This window comes from Drosophila gunungcola (assembly GCF_025200985.1).
Source record: "Drosophila gunungcola strain Sukarami chromosome 2R unlocalized genomic scaffold, Dgunungcola_SK_2 000012F, whole genome shotgun sequence".
Lineage (NCBI taxonomy): Eukaryota > Metazoa > Arthropoda > Insecta > Diptera > Drosophilidae > Drosophila > Drosophila gunungcola.
The window spans coordinates 30,177-55,596 of NW_026453170.1; the positions used below are offsets into that span (position 1 = coordinate 30,177).

The 25,420-nt window shown below is 47.7% G+C and overlaps 1 protein-coding gene across 1 annotated transcript in view; it reads right to left on the reverse strand.

Annotated features, from left to right (window-relative positions):
* Positions 1 to 25,420, reverse strand: part of LOC128255765 (microtubule-actin cross-linking factor 1) — a 45,003-nt gene that overhangs the window by 3,247 nt on the left and 16,336 nt on the right. The window contains 14 exon segments of the mRNA XM_052985508.1: positions 678 to 871; positions 2,390 to 2,507; positions 2,566 to 2,795; positions 2,862 to 2,979; positions 3,051 to 3,225; positions 3,363 to 3,434; positions 3,812 to 3,856; positions 4,440 to 4,614; positions 4,674 to 6,633; positions 6,695 to 6,920; positions 7,275 to 10,681; positions 10,683 to 14,753; positions 14,808 to 14,954; positions 16,445 to 25,420. Coding sequence (XP_052841468.1) covers positions 678 to 871; positions 2,390 to 2,507; positions 2,566 to 2,795; positions 2,862 to 2,979; positions 3,051 to 3,225; positions 3,363 to 3,434; positions 3,812 to 3,856; positions 4,440 to 4,614; positions 4,674 to 6,633; positions 6,695 to 6,920; positions 7,275 to 10,681; positions 10,683 to 14,753; positions 14,808 to 14,954; positions 16,445 to 25,420 — 19,914 coding nt within the window.

Here is a 25,420-nt window from a genome sequence, read left to right on the forward strand (position 1 = left end):
AATGACACGATTAAATAAACATATATACGATACAAAAAAATTCGGTTCTCATGCAGATTTGTAAATTATATATAAAGAGTCGGCGGCGGCGCAGCAGCAGCAGCTTTTTTTGTCAACAACACACACACACACAACAAACCCAAAAATGGACAAAATGGCACTTACCTTGTGCCCTGGTATGATGTGGAGATTTTTGAATGAGTTGTAGTTAACCAATAATCTCTTTTACACTTGTTTTCTTTTTCAATTTCGGTCAAGTTTGCCAAATTCAGAATTGATAGAATTTTACTCTTCTAAAAAGCTAATACACTTTTGTTTTTATTCCTATATTTACTCAAAGATTAAGTTCATAAGTACTACAGAACAAGGAAGTTTGTTCGATGGAGTTCTAAAGAAGTTAAGTAACTATGTTAGCATAAGTAACTGAGACTACATCAAATCCAAATCAACTTAAAATTGATACGCTTTTAAAGAATAATTTTGAAAATAGAGTTTTTGGCTAAGAACATTAAAGTGGCTAAATTATTCAATAGTTTTAACAGGAATAAAGGTACTAGCTGTTTTGAAGATTCAAACAGGATCAATTCCGATTGAGAACAAATATGATGAGAATGAAATGGGAAGAAAGAAGGTTTTCCTTCGCTCTCTGCTTCAGATTTATTTGCGGTTTGATTTACCTTGATGATGGGACCTTGTCCACTCATATATGGCGGCAAGTTGGAGCTGCCGCCATTTTGGGCATTGGGTGAGGAGGAGGCAGTGGCGGCCGCATTGGGCGTGGAACGTCTGGGTGTAAATGCGGCCATGCTCTGCGAGACGCCATCGGCCAATATGAATTGCTCACGCAGCTCTATGTTAGTGCGTCCCTTGGCTGCTCCCGGGTAACAGTGTCATTGGTTTTGGTAGCGATTGCAGTTGCAGTGCCAATGCACAGATAATGCATTTATATGCATCGGCATGGCATATCACCCACATATAACATATACACGGATAGGCAATGTTTTGTTGTAGGGCGAACATATAAACAACAACAATAACAACGAAAGTTCGTTACCGCAATGTATTGGTCACAGTTTGTTTTTCAGTTGGTGTGATTTGTTTTGGAATTGGTTGTTGTTTAGTATTTCGGTGTGGGCACAGGCGGGTGCATATCGGGCGTGGGCGTGGGCGTGGACGTGGATCGTGGGCGTGGCGAGCGGGCAGCGCAAGCGAAGAGCATACACATATGTATAGTTATCGGAATCGTTTAATCAAGATTCAAACGATTTTCGGTATAATAAAGGTAACCATTTTGAAAAAAAGAAAAAGGCGTAAACATAAAATTTGATTAGTAAAAAACGAAAAACGTGAAACACAAATTAATACAAAAATTTCAATTTAACTAGAGGACGCACAACGAAATCGGTGAAGCTTCAAACATAAAAAGCGTGACATTAAGTACATATAGTCTTCACACTCTCTGTTAGTCAACTGAGGGTGCTAGACTGCTACACAAGTAAAGCAGGATGTTAGTTTCAAGCAGAATATGATTAACAAAAAAGCGTTCTGAAATACTGATTTTTTTATACATAGTTATTTCGACTAACGCTTAAAGTTGGGTAAAGAAGCCTGGTTAATAAATCTAACTAATAGAAAAAAGGTACAGTAGGTAGGTAGGTAGGATTTTTTTTGGTGGCGTTGATGTGTGTTTTTATTGACTTTTAGCAGCTAATTGTTACGCAGTTAGATAAACGAAGCGACAAAAATGAGCATGAGTAAAGTAAATGGTAAAAACCCTCGGCCACATTGGACTTTGGGTTTTATTGGATCTGGTTGTTGTTTTCGGTTGGCTGGGTTATTGTGTTTATGAGGTGGTTTTTGATGCTGGCTGGATGGCAATAAATAAAAATATGGCACACTGTTAATTTCGTTTTAGATTTTTTAGACGAGTTTGGACCATAAATAATGAAGGAGGTATACATAATGGATTCTCTTTCTAAGTTCCGGATTTATTTTGTTTTCGTTTCCGGTATTATTTTAGGCACATTAGTCTGTTGTTGGTCGGTTTGCTGTTGGTTGGTTAAATGACCATATCCGTTTGGTATTATTATTATTTGGCATTAAAGTATAATTAGTTGTTAACCACAACTGTACCTAGATGTGATATGAATGCGTTTAATGAAATGATCAAACGATGCACAGCATCAGGGTATGGACAAAATGCATGATTAGGGTGAAATATTAAACATGTGGACTACTGGAATAATATTGTAGATATATGTAGGTTTGTAATGTATGTGACATTTACTGATGTTGAATGGATGAAGTCCAACAAATTTCGAAAATGTGTGTACGCAACACAACTAAATTTGGTGTCTTTGATAAAGCTTCAGATAGATGGTAAACTTACCGCGGCAAGGGTCGTTCTTCTGCAGGAATTCGTCTAGGGCTACCCAGCCACCGCCCACGCGCACCATTACAGTGCTGCGAAGGATGCGAACTAAGCGTAGCTTCTGGGAGTCTCCAAACTGTCAGAAATGGGTAAATCAGTTTCACTCAGTCAAAGATTTCCGTCGTTATACTTACTCTGTACTTGCCCTCGCCAACTTGGAACACACGGAACTTCTGCCGGCAGGTACACAGCATGACCAGACGTTTGACTTCGTCGTGTATTTTGTCCGAATCATTGGCTGGCTTGCGTTCTTGCCAATCGGGGCGTAGTGCAGCAATGAATTCCTGCCAGTCGATGAGACCTTCGCCATTTCGATCAAAAAGATCAGCAACAGCCTTCATTTCCAAGCCTGAGGTGTCGAATTCTAAAGGGAGTTCATGCTTTTAGCTTAGCAGTTGGTAATGACAAGGACAAGTCTCGTAAAACTTACTCGTGTTTATTATGCCATCGATAAAAACATCGCGTGGAATCATTCCATTGTTGTCCTTGTCCATTTTGCGGAACAGATCCGTCAAGCGCGACTTCTTGTGGTTCATGTACTTGAGGAACTTTTAGTGGAGACGAAATTAAAATAAATATTTTGTCTATGAGGGGTTATAAAACATATTTAAGTACTTACGCGCTTGCGCCAATCGTCCCAGCTGAAGTTTCGGGCACGCTCCACATCCTTCAAGTACAGAAGGTGATCGTTGAGCAGACGCTGGCGCTCCCATGAGAGCATCCAAACATCGCGCCACTTGGTCCATAGAAGCTTAGCGCGGGGCGAACGGAATTCCAGTTCCGGTCCAGAGCTGCTAATTTAAAAATATAAGGTTTTAAATAAGAAGTTTTATATATATAGAAATATGGTAACCAAATTTACATGCAAACATTTGGACATGCACATCTTGAGATGATATATGGATGATTTTGTTGGTTTTCGAGGACGTACCTTGGCGAGAATCGGGGGCCGTAGTGTGGCAGGCGATCCCTGTCGGGCGTGTCACGTGTGGGCGTGATACGACTGCTCAGAGATTTAGTTTTTAACATAGACATAGGCAAAAAAGTGGCAAGATGCATAATTTGAATTGATATTTTCGAGCGGTATGAGCAACGTTTACGTAGCGTAGAGTGTAGACGAGATGAAAGTAGAATGAAAAAGAGACAAAACAAAATGGTAAAGTAACAAACAAAATAAGCAAAACACAGTAATAATGGCAAGTAACATAGATAATATCAAATTAAATTGATATGTTTATAATTATTTCGAATAGTTGTTGACGCAGCATTTCCAAAAGAAGTTAAAAAGTTGAAAATAATAACTTTAATTTGATTTCAAGGTACATGCGTAATCTATCTATTCTTGAAATACGAAACGGGTAACCCCAAATCATTACTCACCTTCCCTTGCGAGCGTTGAGTCCCTGGTCACGAGATCCCTTGAAGCTGTGAAAAAAATAATTATCTTTACTAAAGTTACAAATGGGATCGGACAAGCAAAAGTTTTAAAAGCATTGATTAAGCAGAGTGATTCTTTCGAGGAGTGCTGGACTGGTATGATTAGCGCTACTTGGGGTTGTTTAACAAGTATACTGAATGGTTTCGGGATTTAGATGTTAGGGGCAATTACTAAGTCCATTCATGTGAGGATGGTGAGTAAGCACATTCGCCACTGGGAGAGTGGATGAGAAGAATAGCGGGCATTAGAGTATAAACTTGCGGCCAAACCTTTGACGCCTCAGGGTGCCATCGGGCGATTGTTCACGCAGATCGTGACTGGAGCCACGACTGTTGGCCGGTAGTTGGTTCATTGGATGGTGTGGTTTTTGGATAGGCAGAGAAATAGGTGTGCAAGACGTTGCGGGGGTATTTTGTTTTGTTTTGGAATATTGTAGCAACAAAGTGGATACAAAAGAAAGGATATAAAAAGAAATAGGCAAAAATAAATATACAAAATAAATATATACAACAAACGTATTCAGCAGAGCTACAGTTTTGCCAGAAATTGCCAAGTACTTGGCCTACTCACACTGGCGTCTTGCCGCTGCGGGATGGCTTTCGGGCTCCCGGAGGCAGCTGTCTTGGCTTGCAGGCGCGGTCCACCTCGTTTTGGCGGCGGGCAGTGTTCTCCATGAATTCCTTGTGGTCCTCAATCAGCTTCTCCACAGGTGGAATCTCGTCTGGCAGTCGTTCGTGCTTCAGGTCTGCAACCGTTTTAAATAAGTCTCGATATGGGAGATTTTTATATTATTTAATTTCTTACTCAACAGCGTGCCCTCAAGTCCGCTGAGCCAGGCCAGCAGCTCCTCAATAGTGTCGTCCAAGTCCTTGAGCGACTGTAAGTGCTGATCCAGCTTCGATTCACGGTTGATGGCCCACTGGCGGACCTCCTCCCAGCGCTGCTGAATGATCGACAGCCAGTTCTTGATGATCGGTATAGCATCAGGATAGGCCTTGCTAATTATGTCTTCGGCGTACTCGAAAGTCTCGGTCTTCTCGCTTTCACGAAGTCGCAGGTCCTTCATAAACTCCATGTGAATGTCCATCATTTCGCGCGAAACCTTCTCATCATCCGGCGCATTTTTGGCATACCGAAGCTTGTGCTCGGCATGATCCAGCCAATCAAAGAGAGCCTGGACACGGGCATTCAACTTTTCAGCATCTACAAGGGCCACTTGGAGACGTTCACCGCGCTTGGCGACAGCGCTCTTGACCTCTTCCCAAATGGACTGCATCTCATCGAGTTGCCGACCAACTTCGGGATTATTGCCAGATCGTTCCAGGTCACGTCCCGTCTTGAGAACGCCTTGCATTTGAGCGGCGCGCTTCTGCAGATCTTGTTCAATGTGCTTGTGATGTTCGCAGAGCCCTTGAACCGTCTCCAAATCTCCGTGGACGGGACCGTTTTCGTTTAGGCGACTCTTGGCCTTCTTCAGCCATTCGAGCAGCTCACCCAGAGCATCGCTAAACTGCCCGGAAAGGAGCAGAGCCTCCTCCAGCTTGCGCTGGCGATCGATGCTCTTGGACCACACTCGGGTCCATTGTTCCTTAAGCTCTTGCAGCATCTTATCCAGCACTGGGCGATCGCCCTTTGGAGCCCGCTCTAAGAGATTCTTTCCGGTACGCATGGTGCCGTCGTAGACAGACTGCTTAGCGCCCAGTTGGCGGTGCGTCTCCTTGAGCTTGCCAATGTACTTCTTGATCTTCTGCGGCTCTTTTGAAGCCGTAGCCTCCTCGATGATCTGATCTAGAACCTGTTCGGTCTCTTGCAGATATTGCATAATGCCGCTCCAGGCGTCGTTAAACTCGCGGGCCTCTTTGTAGCCATGATCCAGAGCACGGGTACGTTCCGCAGCCTTGCTTACCACTCGCTCCCAGCGATGCTGCACGGAAACAAGAAGATTCTTGATTAAGATCACGTCCTGCTTTTGACTGAAGTACTTGAGGTGTGTTCCCTTCTTGTCCAGCAGCAGCATGGCCTCGCGATGGGTGCTCACATCCTTCTGCAGCACCTTGTGTTCTTCCATCTGGGCTTGGATGGTTTCCAGGACGCGAGAGACGGGCTCGGCGTTGGAAAGAAGCTTCTCGGCCTGGGTCAGCCATTCCACAAAGGCTTGAAGGGTGTCATGGAACTCGGTTGCTTCCTTGAGTGCAATCTCCAGTTTAATCTTCTTGTCAGATGCACGGGAAACGACAGCATCCCAGCGTTGCTTCAGGGTACGAAGTGTATGTTGCAGATTGCTGGACGAGACTTTCATATGGTTCTGTCGCTTGATGTACTCCTGGCCCTGGGCCTGTATCGTCTCTACCTTGGGCCTGTTCTCATCCAACTCGTTGTACACCTCCATGAAGCGTTCGAGCTGCTCGGTGGCAGTTTCGGGGAGTCCGCCCACCGGCTTGCTGGCTCCAATTACAGCGTCGACATCGCCAAGCCATCCCAGGATATCCTGGACCTCGGCAATGTAGCCGTGAGCCTCGCGCAGAGCTTCTTCCAATTCATGCTGTCGGTCGCTTGCCTTTTGCAGCAGCTGTTTCCATTCGTTGTTCAGTTTGCGGAGTTTCTCTTGGGTAGTGGAGGCTTCAACAGAGCCCTTCTCGGTTTCGATCAACTGTCTTCCCGCATCGTTCAGTGTGTCCACTGAGTTTTGGTGGGCCTGAATGTCGTTGGCGAGCACTTTCAGCTTGGCCAACTCAACCTCAAGCAGTTGCGGGTCTCCGGGTATCTAAAAAATGTTAACAATGAACAATGATTTCGCATTGAAAAATCCTACTTTTTCGGCTTACCGGCTTCAGCTGGTCTAGAGTACTGTCGGTTTTGTTGATCCAGACAAGTAGCTCGTTCAGCGCATGCTGGAATTGCCCTAAGTGCAGAAGGGCGTGCTCCAGTTGTTTCTGACGCTCGACCATGCCACGAAGTAGAACCTCCCAACGTCGATTGACCACCGAAAGGGGTTCGCGGATCGATGCCGCCTGCTCAGGTGAAGTGCGTTCCGTCAGTTCCACAGCTTGTCTGTAAGATCCAATAGGGGATTAGCTGGGGTATTTAAGAAACCTTTTTTGCCAAAAGCAAGCGCAAAAATATGAGTAAATGGCCAGTATTTTTGTTTGGTTTTTTGGCATTGCATGCAAGAAGTCAAACTGTGAAGATCTAAAAACATGCCGATCATTTCGGATCTCTGCATGCACTTAACAATTATCAATATTCACAACAGCAATTAAGAACGAACGAGACTTTTTTGAAACTTTCTTGCCTTTTGAGACATCTGCCAATATACAAGTTGAGATAGACACCACGGCATTGAAATATTAGATTTATAATTTTGAATAAATTTCATTGAATCCTATATTAAAAATAACACCTCACCTGTTTAATGCTTCAACTTCAACCATATGCGGATCGACTTCATCCTTGAACGACTTGAGCTGTTCAATCTGTCGCTTTACGGCATCAATGTCCGATCCCACGGCTCCCAGATGGGCAAACTTGTCCTCAGCCTTGGTCAGGAACTTGAGCAGGTTCTGCAGCGTTTCGTGGAACTCCATGGCCTTCTCCATGGCGTCGATAAGGTTCTCCTCACGTTTGGCATACAACGCCGTGATGTTATCCCAGGCATTGTCCAAATCCTCAATGTGCTTCTTGACTTCTGGCTTGTCGGGCTCGCCGCACATGTTCATTAAGTTGCTACCGTGGCGACGCACCTGCTCCACCTCGGGTTTGGTCTGATCGATCTCATGGCGGATCTCTTGCAGCGCCACTTGTTGCTTCTTGATATCCTGCGGTTGGGCCGCTGGCGGTTCCTGACAGGAAAGGGTCTCCTCCAGATCTTTAAGGGTCTTCATCACGCTGTTAAGTTGTTTCCAGAAAGGCTCGGCCACGCTCAGGATATCGTCCAGCGAGCTTCCACGCTTCTTGGTGGCATTCTGTACATCGTTCCACAGATTGTTTAGCTTCTCTAATTTGGCCTTGATGTCACGAACAGCTGGATCGGACTTGTTACCCGCCTTGGCGATCACATCGTTGGCCGCACGCTGCACAGCACTGAAGGCATCCTGTCGCTTGTCCAGATCGTCCATCAAAGCATCGTTATCCTCGATCTGCTCGCGAATCTTCTGCGGTAGGGCGGAAAGGGGATCTAGTTGATTTACCTGATCCACCGTGTTGGCCAGAGCGCGTAGCATGCCCTCCAGTTTGTCGGAGAACTGACTGGATTCCTGCAGAGCACTTTCCAGCGCCTGCTGGCGTTCGCGCAGTTCCAAACGGAGAGCGGCATAACGGGCATTGTCTGTGTCCAAAATCTCGTTGATCTTCGCACTATCATCATCGGCCACCAAAGCACCCAAAGCCTCGCCCGTCTTGTTCAACTTGTCCAAGAGTGGCTTGTGCTCAGCAATAGACTGCAGCAGACGCTCGTTCTTATCTTGCTGCAGGGTGATTTGATCGGGCCGCAAAGCCGGCATGCTTAGCCGCGAGATCTGCTGCTCCATGTCATCCAACCAGGCAGTAAGTCCCTGATGAGAGTCGGCGAAATGCTCGGACAAGGGCAGTGCCTGTTCCAAGATGCCCAGACGCTCGCTGCACAATTGAGCCACAGTGTCGACGATCTCCTTCAGATCATCCAACTTCTCACGAAGGGTGGCAGTATTCTCGCTCTGCGGGGATTCACGTAGCACCTTCTTGGAGGCCGCCGTAACATCACGCACACGTCCTTTTTGACTTGAAATGTCGTCGTTAATGGAACGATGCTCCTGCAACTGGGCACGCACCAATTTGGGCTCCATGGCGGGCAGATCAGCTTCACGAAGTGTGGTGTCCATTTCGCGGAACCATTCTAGCAACTCATCGATGTCTCCAGTAACCTCCTTAGCACGCTGATTGCTCAGATGCAGACGCTCCGCCTTTCGTTGAATTTGCTCGACAATGGAATCAAAACGACGGTTGTCCCGGGTCACAATGCTCTCAATAGTAGCGGCGCCTTCTCCAGGGGAAAGTTGACACAACTGGGGTCCAACTTGATTGATGCTGTCTAGAATGGGACGCATATCTGCTAATTCACCCTCTAGTCGGAGCACATCCGCCTGCCGGGGCTCACTGGGTGCCAGAGCAGCTTCAGCACTTTGCATCCATTCCACCAAACGGTTGTGTGCCTCATGGAACTGTTGCACCAAGGGGAGGGCATTTTGTGCACTCTTCAGGAGATCTCCACCGCGGTTGGTTAAGTCCCCGTAACGGCGCTGCAGCGAGTCCAACTTATCCTTCAGTTGAATGGCCTCATCGTTGGAAATGTGCTTCATAAGCTCGGCTCCAGATTCCACAGTGGATTCCACGTTCGAAGCGTGACCGGCAATATTTTCGTTCAACTCCAGAAGATGATCCATCTGCTCCAGCAGCTTTTCGGCGTACACAGGAACGGACTTAAAGCGCTTCAGCTCTGCCTCCATGCTCTCCATCCAAGCTACCAGATCCTGGTAACTCAAGACCAAGTGACGCAATCCCTGACGGGATTCGGCAAGCAAAGCTCCTATGTTGTCGCTGGCGTCTACCAACCCAGTATACCTCTCAGTGACACCGCGCACTTTCTCACCCAGATTCACGGCCTCCTCGTCGCTAACCAAGTGCATCAGCTGGGCGGCCACATCTGCGAGATCCGTAAAGTCGGGCTTCTTGCCCAGAATCTCGTCGTGCAGTCGATCGTGTTCGCGAATGCGCTGCTGGATCTTCTCCTCATCGGTTGGTATCAGCTCCAAGGCCTTTACCGAACGCTCCGTGTTGTCCAGCCAGAGTTCCAGAGGACTGATCTTATCGTGGAATCGCTTAGCCACTTCCATGGCTTCCTCCAGATCCAACTCACGCTGCTCTGCTCCATCGGTCAGGGCATCAAATCTCTTCATTAAATTGTTTAGCTGCTTTTCAATGGAGGAACGCTCGGCGGGCTCACAGTGATTGGCAACCTCCTTGCCCAGATTGGCCAGCGAACCCATCGAGTTCTGGCGATCCAAAAGCATTTTCTTGAGAAACTTTTGTTCCTGTAACTGGGCCTTGACCACCTTGTAATCGGAGCTTGGCGGTTTCTGGTTGGCTACCATCTCTTCGGTGTCACTAAGCCACTTTGATAAACCAGCCAAAGCTTCCTGGAATTTGCCTGATTGGAGCAAAGCCACATCCAAACGACGATCGCGCTCGTTCATGCGTTCCTTCAAGTCATTCCACCGGTCATTAAGCTTCTCCAGATCCTTTTCAACTGTAGAGGTGGAGACACCGCTGCCAGCCGAGCGCACCAGATCTCTTCCAGCCACATTGACCTTGTCAACATTGATAGCCAGAGGTTCTACCTTGCGCTCCCTAAAGTTTCGGAAGTCCTCTTGCTGGCGACGAATCTGATCCAACTCTGAACCCACTGGCTTCATACGCTTGAACTCATCGCTTACGTCCTTAATGTCATCCAGAGTTTGAGATTGGTTGTCGTAGAATTCGCGCAGGGCCTTCAAAGTGGCTTGAAGATTATCCTCATGATCGCGCACTCGGTTATCCAAGCGACCCAAAGTCTTTCGCAGAGTGGAAATTTGCTCACGAGTTTGAGTCGTGTCCGCAGCGAATCCGGCATCCACCAAAACGTCAGCGGCGCGTTCGGCGTCCTCCAAACGACTCAACAGATGACCCAACTTGTTCTGAATCTTGCCAACATCGTCGATTTGCCCGTTCACAATCTTAATTTCACGGGCCGGAGGGGAAAGTTTTTCAATCTCCGTTTCCAGATCGTTTAGATCGATGCCCTAAACTCTTCATTTGTTCGTTGAACTGGGACACAGCCGTAGCTGCAGATTGCAGTTCGCCACAGCGATCATCCAGACGTCCCTGAAGTTCAGATATCCGATCGGCCAGACCGTCGACTTCATTGGTCAAATGATCAGCATCTCCACCAGCAGCCCTAGCCTCAGCACTGATATCCTTGGCCAAAGCCTTAAGCGACTGCAGCGGCTTGCTTAAATTGGTAAGCTCCTCGCGGATTGCCTTTACACGTTCCAGGAGCTTGGGATCCTTAGCGGCACCACCCAGGGCATCATGGGCAGCAAGGCGATCCTCGCAGCGACCCAGCGAATGATCCAGGTTTCGCAACTCATCATTAAAGTCTCCCAAACGGCGCGAGCAGTTCTCAATCTCATGCGCACGGGCAATCAAATCATTGTTCAGCCTCTCCCAGCGATCACGAATGTCCTGGAGCTCTGCCTTAATCGGTTCCTTGTCGATGTCGCAGCTCGTGAGGAAGGTCTCGCCCAATCCTTTGGTATTTTCGAACTCACCGGAATGCTTCCAAACCTCGCTGCGGAAGGTTTGCAAATCTCGTAGACGCGTCTCCAATTTTGCCTTGGAAAGCACGCCGGGTGTTAGATCGGTCAACTTATCCTCCGCCGTACGCAGCCAGGCCAGAAACATCTCAGAAGTCTGTGAGTACTTCTTGCAATGCTCCATGCATGTCTGCAATCGCGTGTGCCGATCGACGGCCTCACGGCGAAGTTTCTCCCATTGCTGCTGGATGCGGTCGAGATCGCGTTTCACGCCACGATCCTGCTGGCGGTCAGACAGATCCTTGCCCTTGTTGATCAGCATTATTACCTCGTGCTCGCGCGCCATTACCTCACGGTAAATCGGTTCATGGGTGTCGATCTGATGCTGCAGTGTGGGTTTGTGGGCAGACACTAGTAACCTGTCGGTCAAGTTGGAAAGCTCTCCTCCCAACCAACCAAGAGTCTTGGAACAGTTCTCGGCGAAGTGGCGACCATCACGTAGCGAAGCCTCTGTTTCGGCCTTTTTGGTGTCCAATTTCTTTTGCAGCGCCAAATACTGCTTTTCCAGGGCGGCAACCCTGGAATTGACGTCGGCACGCGAGGCAGGATCACCCAGAATATTGCACAGAGTGGCGGCGGATTGTTCCACATCTGCCAGCAGCGGCCGTTGACCCTCGAGCTGGCGCTCTAAGTTTTCGATCTTGCGTAAATTTTCTTGGTGATCGCCATCCGTGGGCAGAGCATCTAGATTATCGCTGATGTTCTGCAGAGCCTCACGCAGACGATTGACAGCCGCATCAAACTCTTTGGAACTGTCAGCGGCTCCACCCAAACTGTTTGCGCGGTCGTCTAGCTTTCCAACAAGATCCTCCCACTTGCCCAGGATGTCCTTCAGTTTGAGTTCAACGGCCTGGGCATCAGGTGTGCCGGCCAGATGGTCTACCACATCGTGACCCAGCTCCTGGAAGTGCTTCAGTTGAGGTTGCTGAGTGCGGAACTCCTCGCGAAGCACTTGCACCTGCTGCACCTGGCTTTGCACCATACGGGGATCAGAAGAAATGGGCCCCAGCACGGTTAGCATACGCTCCTTGCTGTCCAGCCAGCTCTTCAAATTTCCATGGGTTTCCAGGAAGTCACGCAGCTTCTCGGAGAAGGCAATGCGGTTCTTGCAGATGTCATTGAGATTCTTCCACTTCTCCTGAATGCTATCATTCTCCTGGCGCAATTGCTCGGCGCCGTGCACATCCGACTTGCGTCGTAGGATGTCTTTTACTTGCGCCTTAGTGGTGTCCAGCAGGCTCTGTTTCTCGTACATGTCTTCCAGGATCTTGCGCGCCTGCTTGATACAGCGCTCGGCTTCATCTTTGTTGGAAACAGACTCTTTGGGTAGCTGGCGCTGGACGCGCTCCAAGAACTGAGCGAGTCCCTTGAGGTTCTCGTACTGTTTGCGCACCTCATCGTTCAGGTTATCCAGTTCATGTTGGCGATCGTTTAGGCGCACACCAATCAGTCCATAGCGATTGTTGATCTCGCTCAGTTGCTGTTGCACCGGAGACAGCTCAGACAGCTGGAAACCATCCTGGGAGGATCTGCGGCTACCGAATCCACTGGAACCAGTCGATAGTGGCGACAGGATGCCTCCCTTGTTGGGGCTGGGGCTTCTGGCGTCTCCCGACATGCGGCGTAGCGGACTGGCCCTCTTAATCGGGCTGTACGTGGAGCGTTTGCGGGCAGGACTCTCCGGACGAATTAGTGCATCATACTGTGCTCCTATCTCGTTAATCTTGTCGATAGTGGGGGCATAATCGCGGTAATCCTTGCAGATGGGCTTCAGCTCGTCGTGCTGTTGTTTAATTCGGTCCAGATCGATGGCTACCGGCGGAAGGCCGTTCACACGTGCCTCCGTGCTTGCCAGCCAGGAGAGAACCTGATCCTTCAGACTCTCGTAGGCCAGCTGCTGCTCGGCCTTCTGCTTGGAAAGCTTGGCGCGTTCATCAATGCTTATGTTAATATTTCGCCACTGAGATTCCAAAGCTTTCACTCGATCACGCAAAACTCCGGTATCGGTGACATCGCGCAGGCTAATCAAATCCTTGCCATTGCGAACACAGTCCTCGAATTGAGGGGCCAGTTGATCTTTGTCGCGTGATAGTTCGTTCATGCGCCGAGCTAGCTCCTCAGTGGACAGCAAACTTGTCTCACGACTATCGAGAGCTTCTTGCAGACTAGCCATGCGTTGTTCCACAGTGCTGATTTCATCCAGATACCTGCTCAGCCGGTTGTACACATCATCTAGGAACTCCCCACGCTTGTTGGCCTTTTCGTAGAGCTTTTCGAATTTGACGGTTACATCGTTTAGATTCGATTCAACCTTTTTGGCTATGCGAGCATTTGAGGCGCTGGCCAGCAGATGCTTGGCCGAGATTTGAACGCTGTCGATGCTAGCCTGATGGGATTGAAGGTCGGCCAGCAGGGCCTTGTGTTCGCGAATTTGCTCCTGCAGACGCTCTTTTATCAGCGAGGCGGGGCGCAGGTTCAACTTGTACTTGTCCTCAGTCTGGTTAACCCATCCCACCAGGCTGTCCAAGGCATCCTGCACGCCCTGCGATTGCACCAAAGTCTTATCCAGAGTTTTGCAGTGCTCTCCCAAATTGTCCAGCAGCTGCTGGTAGTTTTTCTTTAGATCGGCAATGGGCAGCTCCAACTGATTGATCTCCATGGGACTAAGTTGTCCACCAAGACTGCGGAGCAGATTGTCGAGGGCCTGCTGGGCATTGTCCACCAAACGCCCACTGGAGAGCAGCTCGTTGTGCAATGCCTTGGCCTCGTTCATCTGATCCTGAACTCCCTTCGGTTCGCCGGCAATCGGTTCGGAGATTATGCGGGTAACTCGCGGATGAACACTTCTCAGCCACTCGTTGGCCTTGTCCAGAGCATCCTGGTACTCACGCTGGCGTCCACCCAAACCGGAGACGCGATCTTGAAGAGCGTTGACACGGTTAAGCAGGTCCTTGTATTGCGCTGAGACCAGGGAAACCTCTTGGCGGATGGGACTCTCGGCACTGGACAGCGGCTCTACATGAGGCAAGCGTTCAGGCAGTGAGGTGCGGAAGTCATTGAGAATGGCCAAAAATTCCTTGCTCTCGTCCACAAACTTCTGGGCGGCCATTGTAATAAAGCGCAGATCGGCCTGGTGGCCGATCACATCGCTCACAAACTCCCGAACAGAATCCGCCTGCGAGGACAGACGAGTCAGGTCGGACAGGGAACGCTCCTTGTCCTCCAGAGTGCGTCGGGCAACCTGTAACCAATCTGAAAAGACATCCAACTCGCTACTCAATTTAGTGAGCTCATCTCGACCAGCTTCCAGGCGTCGGAGTAGACGCACAGTGCGATCGTTGACACGATCTACACGGGAACGCAGTTCCCTGCCAGAGTTTTCTAAGGTGGTCACTTCAGGGGCAGACAAAACATCGCCACCAGTAAGAACGATCTGACGGATTTGCTCCAAGCAAGTGGCAACTGGTCTCTGCTGAGACTCGATCTCGTCCTTGATTTGCTATAAAAACAATAATTAATGATTACGTAATGCTGATTTACCCATAGTACCCACCTTAAGGGCATTAATCTGGTTGCGCAACTCATCGATCTTTTCGCGAGGTCCACCGACACTCGATATTTTCTGTTCAACAGTGGTGACCCATCTCAACAGATCATTAACATTTTCTTCGCACATGTTAAACTTCTCGAATACTGCTTGCTATATAGAACAAATTATGATAGGGGGAATAGAACACATAAATCATTAGAAAACAGGAAAAGGCGACAGAAGTTCTTAGCTCGATACGGGTCGCTAAAATTATCCCCACAGATATAATATGTGGATAAATGTCGATAGATAAGTGAAACACAAAATATATATATAAAATACAAACATAGCTGGAAAGAACACATTTGTTTGTTGAAGCGGTGGCAAGGCTAAATCTTAAGGCTAAGCAATTTTATAGCAAGCATCAAAGTATAAAAGCAGTTAACATAAACTAAAATTTTAGCAAAAATAGACATACAAACACCAAGGTTTACTACTTTGAGGAACGAGCACTACTGGGGACTAGCAACTACGAGTTGTTTTACTTTTAGTATACACTAACTACCGTTTAATGATTTTTGTGTGGGTTTCGTTTTATTGGGTTGTTTTATTTTGGTTAGTGTTAATTTTGGTTTTTGGGTTTGCTTTTTTAAATTAAAACTGCAAAACGAAATAATAAAATAATATTTATATATGTATGCTGAAAATAGGTAGAAAATTGGTATTTAAACAAGATGTAAAAAGTATTATCTAATGTCTGGTTTGCTGCATTGGGCTGAAAAGGGAAATGTAACCTTAGTCCAAAACTAAGAGCAAAGGATAGAAACAAGTGAATAGTGGGTATTTTGGTAATATCCAACACAAATATTTCCAGACCATTCTGTAAGCCGTATTAAAGAAACAGTTAAAGTTTGGTCTGATCCTACGTCAAATACTGCCTACTATACAATGGAGCATAGGGGAAGAGAAAGAACAAGGAGTATATGTGTGCGAGTTCGAATGGAAAAAATTTTCGTATGCTAGTGTTATAGACAAATCGATAGAGTATATATAGAGTATTGAATATGTTGTCCTATTGCCGACGTCATTTATGCGGAGGAGTATGAGACATAACGCATTGCTCTTCGGCCTGACAAAGCGCGATCGATGTAGTACGATATAAATGGATGCATGTTTGTTTGATGTGATCTGTGATGTACTCGCTGACATTATTGTGGCTGCTGTAGCTTGAGAACTTAAAGCGATCTCAGCGGAAAATACGATATATAGAACATAAAACTGTATGCCATGCGCTGCAATATAAGAGATTTGCAAAATAATAATAAATATGATTTGCAACGTAAAATTGCTGAATGTTTTCATTGTGGAAAGCTCACATCTGGGTTAGTCTGATGAGATAGAGTTTAAAATTTAAGTAGAGACAAAGATAGACAGAAAGAGATAGAAAAAGAGCGCACAGGTCAAAATGTTTTAACAAAATCGAAATCATATAATCAATATTTATAGTAAAGTATATACCAAACATGCCACGAACAAAGCTTTAAATTTAGAAATATAATAATTTTGCTCAAATTTCTTGCAGTAATTTGTTTCATTCGCGATTCCGGTTTTGAGATTTTATAGAAATTGAAAAAGTACACCTGACGTGGACTGAGACTTACCCTCTGTTCTGCCGGCAGGAGCAGACCCTTATCGGCAGCCCTCACTAGGTCAATGTTATTCCTGGGCTCATTGGCGTCGATCAGGCGACCTTCAGTAGCATCAATCAGCCCGCTGCTGATGGCTGCCGCCAGTGGGACAATGACCCCACTACCAGGGTCACGCACTACCGTCGACGATGGATCCACCAGACCTGAGCCAATGGCTTCGGCCAGCGTGAACTTTCGACGCCGAATGATGTCGGGATGCATTTGGAAAGGGTCAACTAGGCATCCATTGGTTGGGTTGTACAGGTTAAAGGTGATGGCTTCTAGCAAGCCAAATGAGCGCTTGGGAGTGCAAATCAGGCCACTCTCATATGCCTCCTGCAGGGTGCAGAGCTTAGAGGTCTGGGTGTTCAGCACATTCGCTTTGTTGGCATCCATTAATCCCTTGCGGAACGCCTCCGGCAAACGGACAAGCTTGGCCTTGGCCAGGTCCTTGACCAGCGCAGAGTCGGGATCAACAATGCCCGCACTGGCGGCGTCCTTGAGCGTGTATACCTTGGCCGTTTCGGTGACAGTCAGCGAATCGGTTGCGCTGTCGTCGCTGGCTGATGCGGATCCAGTTCCACTTGCTGAGACATATGTCAGCATCCCGGTCTGCAAGTCCAGACACTTAGACTCGGCTGCCTGATCGAAGGTGACTGGTTCGTGTACGTAAACGATTAAAGTAGGATCAAAGGCAAAGTACAGGGATTTCGGATCAACGAGAGTGCGTTTGGTGGTGTCCACGAGACCGCGTTCCACGGCTACCGAGTAAGGAAGGAACTTAAAGTTATCAAAATCACGAACGAGCGCAGTCTTGGGATCAACTATGTTGTAACGAATAGCCTCCTCAAGAGACATTTCACGCGGTTTGCTAATCACAACACTTACAGGCGTTTGTCCCAATAACTCAACACTATCTTGGCGACGCACTACATCGTTGCGGTCGGTCAGTGGCCGAATAATAGTTACCAGAATACCCCGAGAAAGTGCCACGTCGTAGTTGTAGGCTGACTTAGACTTCGGATCAAATACCCTACCTTTGCACACATCAATATCTCCATTTTCAATAGCTTCAGTTAGCGAATGCTCTTTACCGGTAAGTTGGTTCTTAAACACGGTCGTCGCGGGATCTAAGAAGCCCGAGTGAATGGCTTCAATCAGGTCAAGATATTCTCCAGTGGTTGGATCACAAAATTTACCCGTTTCGGGCCGATAAAGCTGTTGACGCAAGACGAGTTCAAGGCTGAGAAGGCGACGATTGGAGACAATTAAACCTCTGGTCCTAGCTGTCTGGAGATCTAGCTGTTCGCTACCCAGATTATAACAGCCCCTAGAATCATCAATAAGCTGTTCCTTGATAGCGTTGGCCAACCGCAGGTACTTGCCAGTATCGTAATGTTTAACCAAACTGGAAGATAAGCTAACTACATCCTCTATGCACGCTTCGTTTAGATTAAGCTTGCGATTTGTGACCGGATGCAGAACCTTGCGTGTAAGAATGTCATAGAAGCTCATGGACAAAAGTTCGTATAGACCAAAGCCGGCATTCTCAATATCCACAATTAGACCCAGGCTTAAGGCTTCGCCAAGAGGAACGAAATTATTGCTACCCGGCTCCCGAAAGACACCCTCCCTCCTGTTGATGATGCCATTGCGACAGGTTTCGCTTAGCGTGTACATCTGCTCTGCCTGCTCATCAAAAAAGCACGGGAGGTGAGGATTGATAACGAAACTGCGCATGCCCTCGAGAAGAGTGATCTGGCGCCCAGTTCGGGGATCGCTCAGCTTGCCGGTCTTGTCGTCAAACAGTCCTTGATGAATTGCTCGTTGAATGCTGATAGGCCCATTGACATCCATTAGTATTCCAATATCAAAGGCATGCTTGAGAGTCATTGTTTGATTGTTATACAATAGCTTGGAGGTCTGGGCATCAATGATTCCAGAATCCTTGGCGTGCGTTAAATTAAGCTGCTTGTATAGACCTGTTTTTAAGTCCCTGATCTGCACACTGTGCTCGTCCAGTAAATTTGTGTTCAAGGCCTCACTGAAGTTTAGTTTCTCGCCAGACTTGGGATCGACAAAGTGTCCATCCACCTCGTCGTATACATTTTTCACCACAGCCTCAATAAGGCGCAGCGGCTTTTTGACTTCAATTAAAACACCCCGATCGAAAGCATCTTTGAAGTCAATGGAATTGTCGTCGGCGTCTCTCACTGTACCCTGCCTACTATCTACGATTCCAGTCTCTGTGGCCACCCCGAAGGGAATGATTTGGCCGGGCCCCACATTGACGACCGTCGAATCGGGATCGAGAATGCCCCTACGAATGGCACGTTCAGTTGTAAGTTTCTCGCGGGTCATTGTGTTGCTGAACTGACCCGTTTTAGGATCGTAAAGACCCCGGTAGACCGCATCCGGCAGGCTACGCTTGCGCTTGGGCGGAATGAAAATGCGATTCTCCAGAGCTTCGTGGAGGGACAACTTAGTGGAAGCATACGGGTTAATGACATATCCGGCAATCGGATCGAGATAGCCCTTGGCTATCGCTTCGGTAATGGAAATGATCGATTCTGTCTTCGGATCGAGCAACACCAGCTCCTCGGGGTTAATGAGCTTTTGGGAAATGGCAGACTTAAGGTCCAGCTGCTTTTCGTCGATGGTGAACTTGGCTGTCAAAGGGTCGTAGAGACCACGCAGCAGACAATCGACTAGGGACAACGGCTTTTTGGTGCTAATCAAATAGCCCTTGACGAAGGCCTCGTCAAGACTAAGGTTGGGCGAGCTTAGGGTGCCACGTACCGTATCCAGCAGACCCACCTTGGCCGCCTCTTTGCCCGGCAAAATTTTGTTATGGTCGGCGTCCTTGACCAGGGTCGTCTCAAGCTCTACGAAACCCATTTCGATGGCCTGCTGAAGAAGAATCTCCTCACCAGAGACGGGGTTGAGCACCCTGCCTGTACTGGGCATGTAGTATTCACGCTGCAGCAACTCCGGCAGGCTCCAGGTGACGGTGTCGGTCTTTAACAGATGTTGCTCCAGACCCACGTCGAAGGGAACCAGAGTGTTGTTTTTGTTGTCCTTGATTTGACCAGTGGCGGGCAACACCAAATCATCTTCGATGGCGCTATCCAGTTTGACTTCTTTTTTGGTAACCATATCTACAATTAAAGAAATCTTGGGGTCTACTAAACCAATCTCAATAGACTTTTGCACATCGACCTGGTTTTGACTCTCGGAATCGAAAAGTTTGCCCGTCTCAGGATCGTAAAGACCCTTGCGAACGGCGGCTTCCAAAGAGATGGGTTTGCGTGCACCGGGCACTAGGAAACCCAGCTGGAAAGCTAGCTCCATTGGAATCTCCTTGAGCGTCTGGATGTCTATTACCGTGCCCGCCTGCATATCTACCACTCCCAACTCAATTGCCATACGCAGTGGAATTACCTCACCGCTAACAGGGTCGCGCACCGAAATCGACTGGATGTCCAGCTTGCCACTGTTGATGGCCTCAACAATGGAGCAAGCCCGACCATCGTCAAGCACCACTTGTCCGGTCTGTGTGTCTATTGTCACGTTCTCAATGGCCGATGGTCGCTGCTCCTCGGGACTGGCGCGGATAATCCATTGGCGGGCAATGCACTCAAAAAATGGAATTTTTTTTCCATTTTTGGGATCGACCATGTGACCTGTGTGCCTGTCCAGCAGTGGGCGCTCCAGAGCTGTTGTAAGAGTTTCGTATTTGCCGCTACTAAAGTTTTTCACCAAGATGGTCTCCGGGTTAAATATGTTCATGTCAAATACCAGCGTATGGAAGGACGCCTTTTGACCAGTGCTTGGATCAATAAAGTACTGATTCTCGGGATCGTAGATGTTAAGCTCACTCAGATTCTCGGGCGTAAGTTCAGTGTCTTCGTCCACCAAGTAGGGAACCTGTTTAAGTACAATTAGCTTTTCGTCAATAATTTGCACTTCGTCCAATGGACTCAGCTGCTCCTCTTTAAGCAAAGTGGAAACAGTAAGGGTCTGTTGTTCTCCATCAACTATAACCTTGCACTCATCGGGACTTATAAGTTTCTGAGAAATGGCATCGCCAATAGGCAGTGTCCTAGGCACTTCTCGTTTATTAGTTGTTTCCACCAAGTCAGCAGTCATTTCCACCACGTCGCGGTCCTCATCTTCGGTACTGCTTTCTTTTGGTGTAGTTGTGGTTTTGGTATTAGTGGTAACTTTGGTGATTAATGTGGTGATACTAGTACTGGTATCCTCCGACGGAAATTCTTCCACTGTCTTGGTCGCCACTTGAGTTGTGAATTGTTCTGGGCTTGGGGTATTCTCTGCGGTCAGAGCATCAACCAAAGCCTTGCCAGCAAGGACGGGTGCTCCGACAATGGCTAGAGCGCCCAATTTAGCGGCCTCCTTAACATTCTGCAAGATGGTGCTACCACTTCCAGCCGCTGGCAAAGAATCCTTCTCCCGGTTAATAAAATCAGCAAGTGATTGATGTGAGTCCGAAGTAGGTTGGGGATGAACAATTTTCTCAAGATCATCAGGACGCTGCGGTTTGTTTTCACTGATTGTAGTCGCTGGTTTAATTGTTTGAGTTGATTCAAAAGGTTGGGGTGGGAGAGGATGTTCTTGCCTTTCCACAGGAGTTTTCTTCTCAGCGTCCTCAACCTCTTGAGGCTTGCATTTCTCAGCGTTGGTTGTTTGTAATGACTCATTAGGTTTTACTGGGAAGGGTTGCATTGGCTCCTCTGCTTGCGTTTCTTTTTCAGTGACTAGAATCTCTTTGGGCTGGTTTTCCTCACTGCTTGTTGTTATTGTGGTGATAGTAGTTTCTTTTAGAGTTATTTTACTGGCTTGTTCAGGCTTTGAAGAATTATCCGTATTCTCATTTGGTTCATTAACTTTGATCTCTTGAGCGGTAGGTTCATTAACTTGCAGATCCACAATCTTCTCAGGCTCAGACTTGTTGATAAATTCCTCGATCGATGGTGGTTCTTCGATTGTTTTTACAGTAGTTGTATTGATTGAAATACTTGTGCTCGTGATCTCGGATACTGGCTCTACAAAAGCAGCTAGGGGTGCTGTGAAGGGAGGTTTTATTTCAGACTCTGTTTCCCCTTTAGGGGCTCTTGGTGAGGGTTCGGGTTTGGTAGTGGGTACAGCATGTGATTCCTTAAGTGCGGTTGGATCCTTTTGAGTGGTTTGTGAGCTCTGTGATGCTTCGCCAGTTTTCGCCTCCTTAGCCGCCTCAGCAGTGGAGTTCTTTTTAACTGGCTCAAAACTATCTTCATTTTGAGCTGGTTTTTGGGTTGGCTCATTATTGCCAGGCTGTGAGGAAGACTCGTTTTCATCTGGCTTGGGACTGGAGTGTTTTGTAACCGGTTCCTTCTCTTCCGGTGTTGAATCAATCTCCATAGTTGGTACTGTGTTGTTACTATCAGTTTCTTTAAAAACTTTTGTTTTATCTTCTGGCACTTCAATGGGCTTCTCAAGAATGTGCTCAAAAACTGGACTTTCCTTAACAGTAGTGCTGGTCGTGATGTCCTCCACCACAACTGGGTCTAGAGTAACAGATTCTCGTGAGGTAGTTATAGTTGTAACTGTTGTGGTTTTCAAGGTGTGTGTTGATTCAACAGCCGAAGAATGCACTGCTTCTGCTGTTGCTGATGGCAGCTGCTCCGGCTTCTGCTGCTGTTTTTCGTTGGCTATAAAGTTTGCAGTTGTGGAGCTGATAAAGTTTTCAGTTTCGCTGAGCAGATTATCAACATCTCTTGCCACGTGTTGCGGTTGTGGCACATTTCGGCACTCCTGGTCAATTAAGCATTTCTGAGGTTGCTGTAGTTTTTCAGTGACCTTCGCATCTTCCGTGGGACTCTTCACAGACTTGATGAGACTCTTTACGCCACTAACAATAGCTCCACCGGCCAGAACAGGAGCTGCAATAACTCCTAATGCCCCCAATTTGGCGGCATCTTTAACATTCTGCAACGCCGTTGATGGATCCTTGTTGCCCTTTTTTTCGGCTTCACTTAAAGTTGCACTTGGAATTTCCTTCGTAGATTGCTTGGTGCTGACAACTTGCATTTCTTGCTTGCGGGTGTCCGAACTAACCACCACAGTCTGGATACGCTCCTCCACTACCATAGTTTGGTCACTGCCGGAAGCCAGAGTGGAAACCGATTCTGGACTTTCTCCAGCCGCCGCCTTGGTCTCTTGAGTTGTGGATTCTTCTCGCAGAATTCCGAGCTCCTTAGCCTCATCCAAGCTGCATACTTCGCCAGTGTTAACGTTCTGAACCTCATTATTAGAGATTAGAACATAGCCCTGCATAAGTTCAATAGTTTTGGTGGTCACTGTGTGCACGGCTCGCAGTGTCTCCATTATCTCAGTCTTGGGGATGGGTCTCTGGGTGACAACAAATTCGGAAAGATTCTTCACCACCAAAACACCCGTCTCCATGGCTTGCCGCAGGGGCACACGTTCCCCAGTGGTTGGGACCGTTAAGGTTTGGGCAGCCACATCGATGAGGTCTTGCTCCATGGCAGTCACCACGTCGATAGCATCTGGCTTCGGAGAGTAGGGAATGGACATGATAAAGTTCTCATCAATAGCTTGCTTTATGGGCAGAGCTGTTTTCGTACTGGGATGCAGGACTACCCGCTTAGACGGCTCCACAAGGCTCTTCTCTACGGCCACAGGGAATATCATGCCCACCGGCGGAATTTCCACCTTGTACTTTTGCTGATCGTAACTTGGATCAAATAACTTTGCCTCTATGGCTTCAGTGATGTTTATGATTTTCTTCTTGTAGATAAAGGTAGAATCATCAGCGTTGACGATACCCTTTGTGATCGCCTCCTCCAGCGTGCACTTCTCTGGCTTATGCAACTTTGAATGCGGATCTAAGACCTCGCACACGATCGCCTCATGTATGCTCAGGGGATAACCGCTTTCTGGATGTACAATAGTCTGGGCTTGCGGGTCTATTAATCCTTGAGCTGCCAGGCGTAACACAGATAAGCTCTTGGCCAGCGGCATGAGAATATGATTGGTCTGTTCGGGATCGAGAATCTTCTGTTCCACTGCTTGCCTAAAATTGAGCACTCGATTGCTTTGGGGATCGATGATATGACCACTACGTCCATCAATTAGACCTATAGTCAGGGCCTCGCTTATGTTGACCACCTCACCGTTAGGATTTGTAAAATTTCTCGTGTTCTCGAGAATCTCACAGGTGCCTTCGTCGATAATTCCCTTGCGGTAGGCATCCTTCGGCTTAAGAATGATTTTGCGCATCCTCTGTAGCACCACCACCTTCTCGTCGACCGTAGTTGGTTCACTGTCAAAGGAGCGTCCGCGCTGCAGCTGATCCCGTGAAACAATTCCTCGCTCGTAGGCCAGTTCCACTGGGATTTGTTCACCCGTCCGTGGATCGGTCACGAAGCGCACTGTTCTCAGGGCTCCTTCGGCGGCAACTAATGGGGCACCTGTCACACTCAGTAGACCCAGTTTTGTGGCTGTGATCAGATCCACAGGCTGACCGTCGGAATCGAGTATTGTGGCGATTTTTGGATCATAAATAGAACGCGCTATAGCCTCACTTACGGAAATGGCTTGCTTGGTTGTGGGATCCACAATCTTAATAACCTGTTCGTCTATCAGACCCTGGCAAGCAGCGTCAAAGATGTTCTCAGTCTCCCCGGTTTGTGTGAAGATAACCAGGGCTGTGGACGGATCATAAATGGCGCCAGGAGCAATTTGCAGTGGCTCTGGAGAGGCGAGCTCTCGCTGACAGGTGAGTACCTCTACAAACTTGGGTGGAGCATCCTTTTGGGGTGCAGACACCTCTAACACATCCGGAATGTTGTTTACCCTAGTTATGCGAAGAATTGTCTTTTGATTGGAACCTCTAGTAGCTGGCACCATCTCCAGGATGATCTTGCTTTCGTCAATGGCGTTGCGCATGCCCTGCACTTGTTTTCGGTTATTGGTATAATTGCCATAACTGTCTAAAATATCACGTTCGAAGGCTGACTGCACTGAGATCTTGTCACCGGTGCTGGGATCAATTACGGAAACCGAAAGGTTGTTGATGATCTGTTTGTTAATGCATTCCTCAAAGTTGACCAGCCGATCCGAGCTCTGCACATGAAACACTCCCGTATCCGGGTTAAACATTCGCTGCTCGATGGCGTCCTTTAACCGCCAACCTCCTGGAGGCAGCTCCATGATTTGACGCTCCGTCACATTCTGTTCAATATAGCTGCTTTTTTCCTTGTTTATAAATTCGGAAACCACACGTTGGGGCTTCACTAGTTCTTGGGAAATGGGAATCTCTACCGATTTTTCCACGAACTTAGTGTGCTGAGTGTTTAGCTGAATGGGCTTTGCTTCTGGAATGATCTGCTTGGTCACGATGGTGATCGTGGATTTTGTCTTCTTCTTATTTGTTGGCTCCGGCACCGTTTGGTTGCTGTCGGGAACTAACAAACCGTAATTTAGGGCCTGTTGTACAGAATAAATATTGCCTGTTTTTGGATCCTTGAAAAGCTGCCTTTCCTCGTCGATGAAACCTTGTCGCACTGCCTCCGTAAAGGTTAACAGCACACTGTTGTCCGGCTCCTGGGAACCAGCCCTGATTGTCACATACCGATTGATCGTTCTCGTCACCGTTTCCGTGGTCAAAGTTATGTTAAGCAAACTACTCAGAAGAAGAGCTCCCTCCGGAGTGATAAACTTCCGCTCGATGGCGGTATCCAGGGGCACTGTTTCTGCAGTCTTGGGATCCAACAGATATCCCGTCTTAGGGTCAATCAGATTGTGATAGACCAAATCAAAGACACTAAGTTCCTTACCACTGGCATTGTAAACCCCAATGCCACGGCTAAACATCTCGTACACCTCTTGGCGCACCAATCCCTCGCTTACGGCCACCTCCAGTGGCAC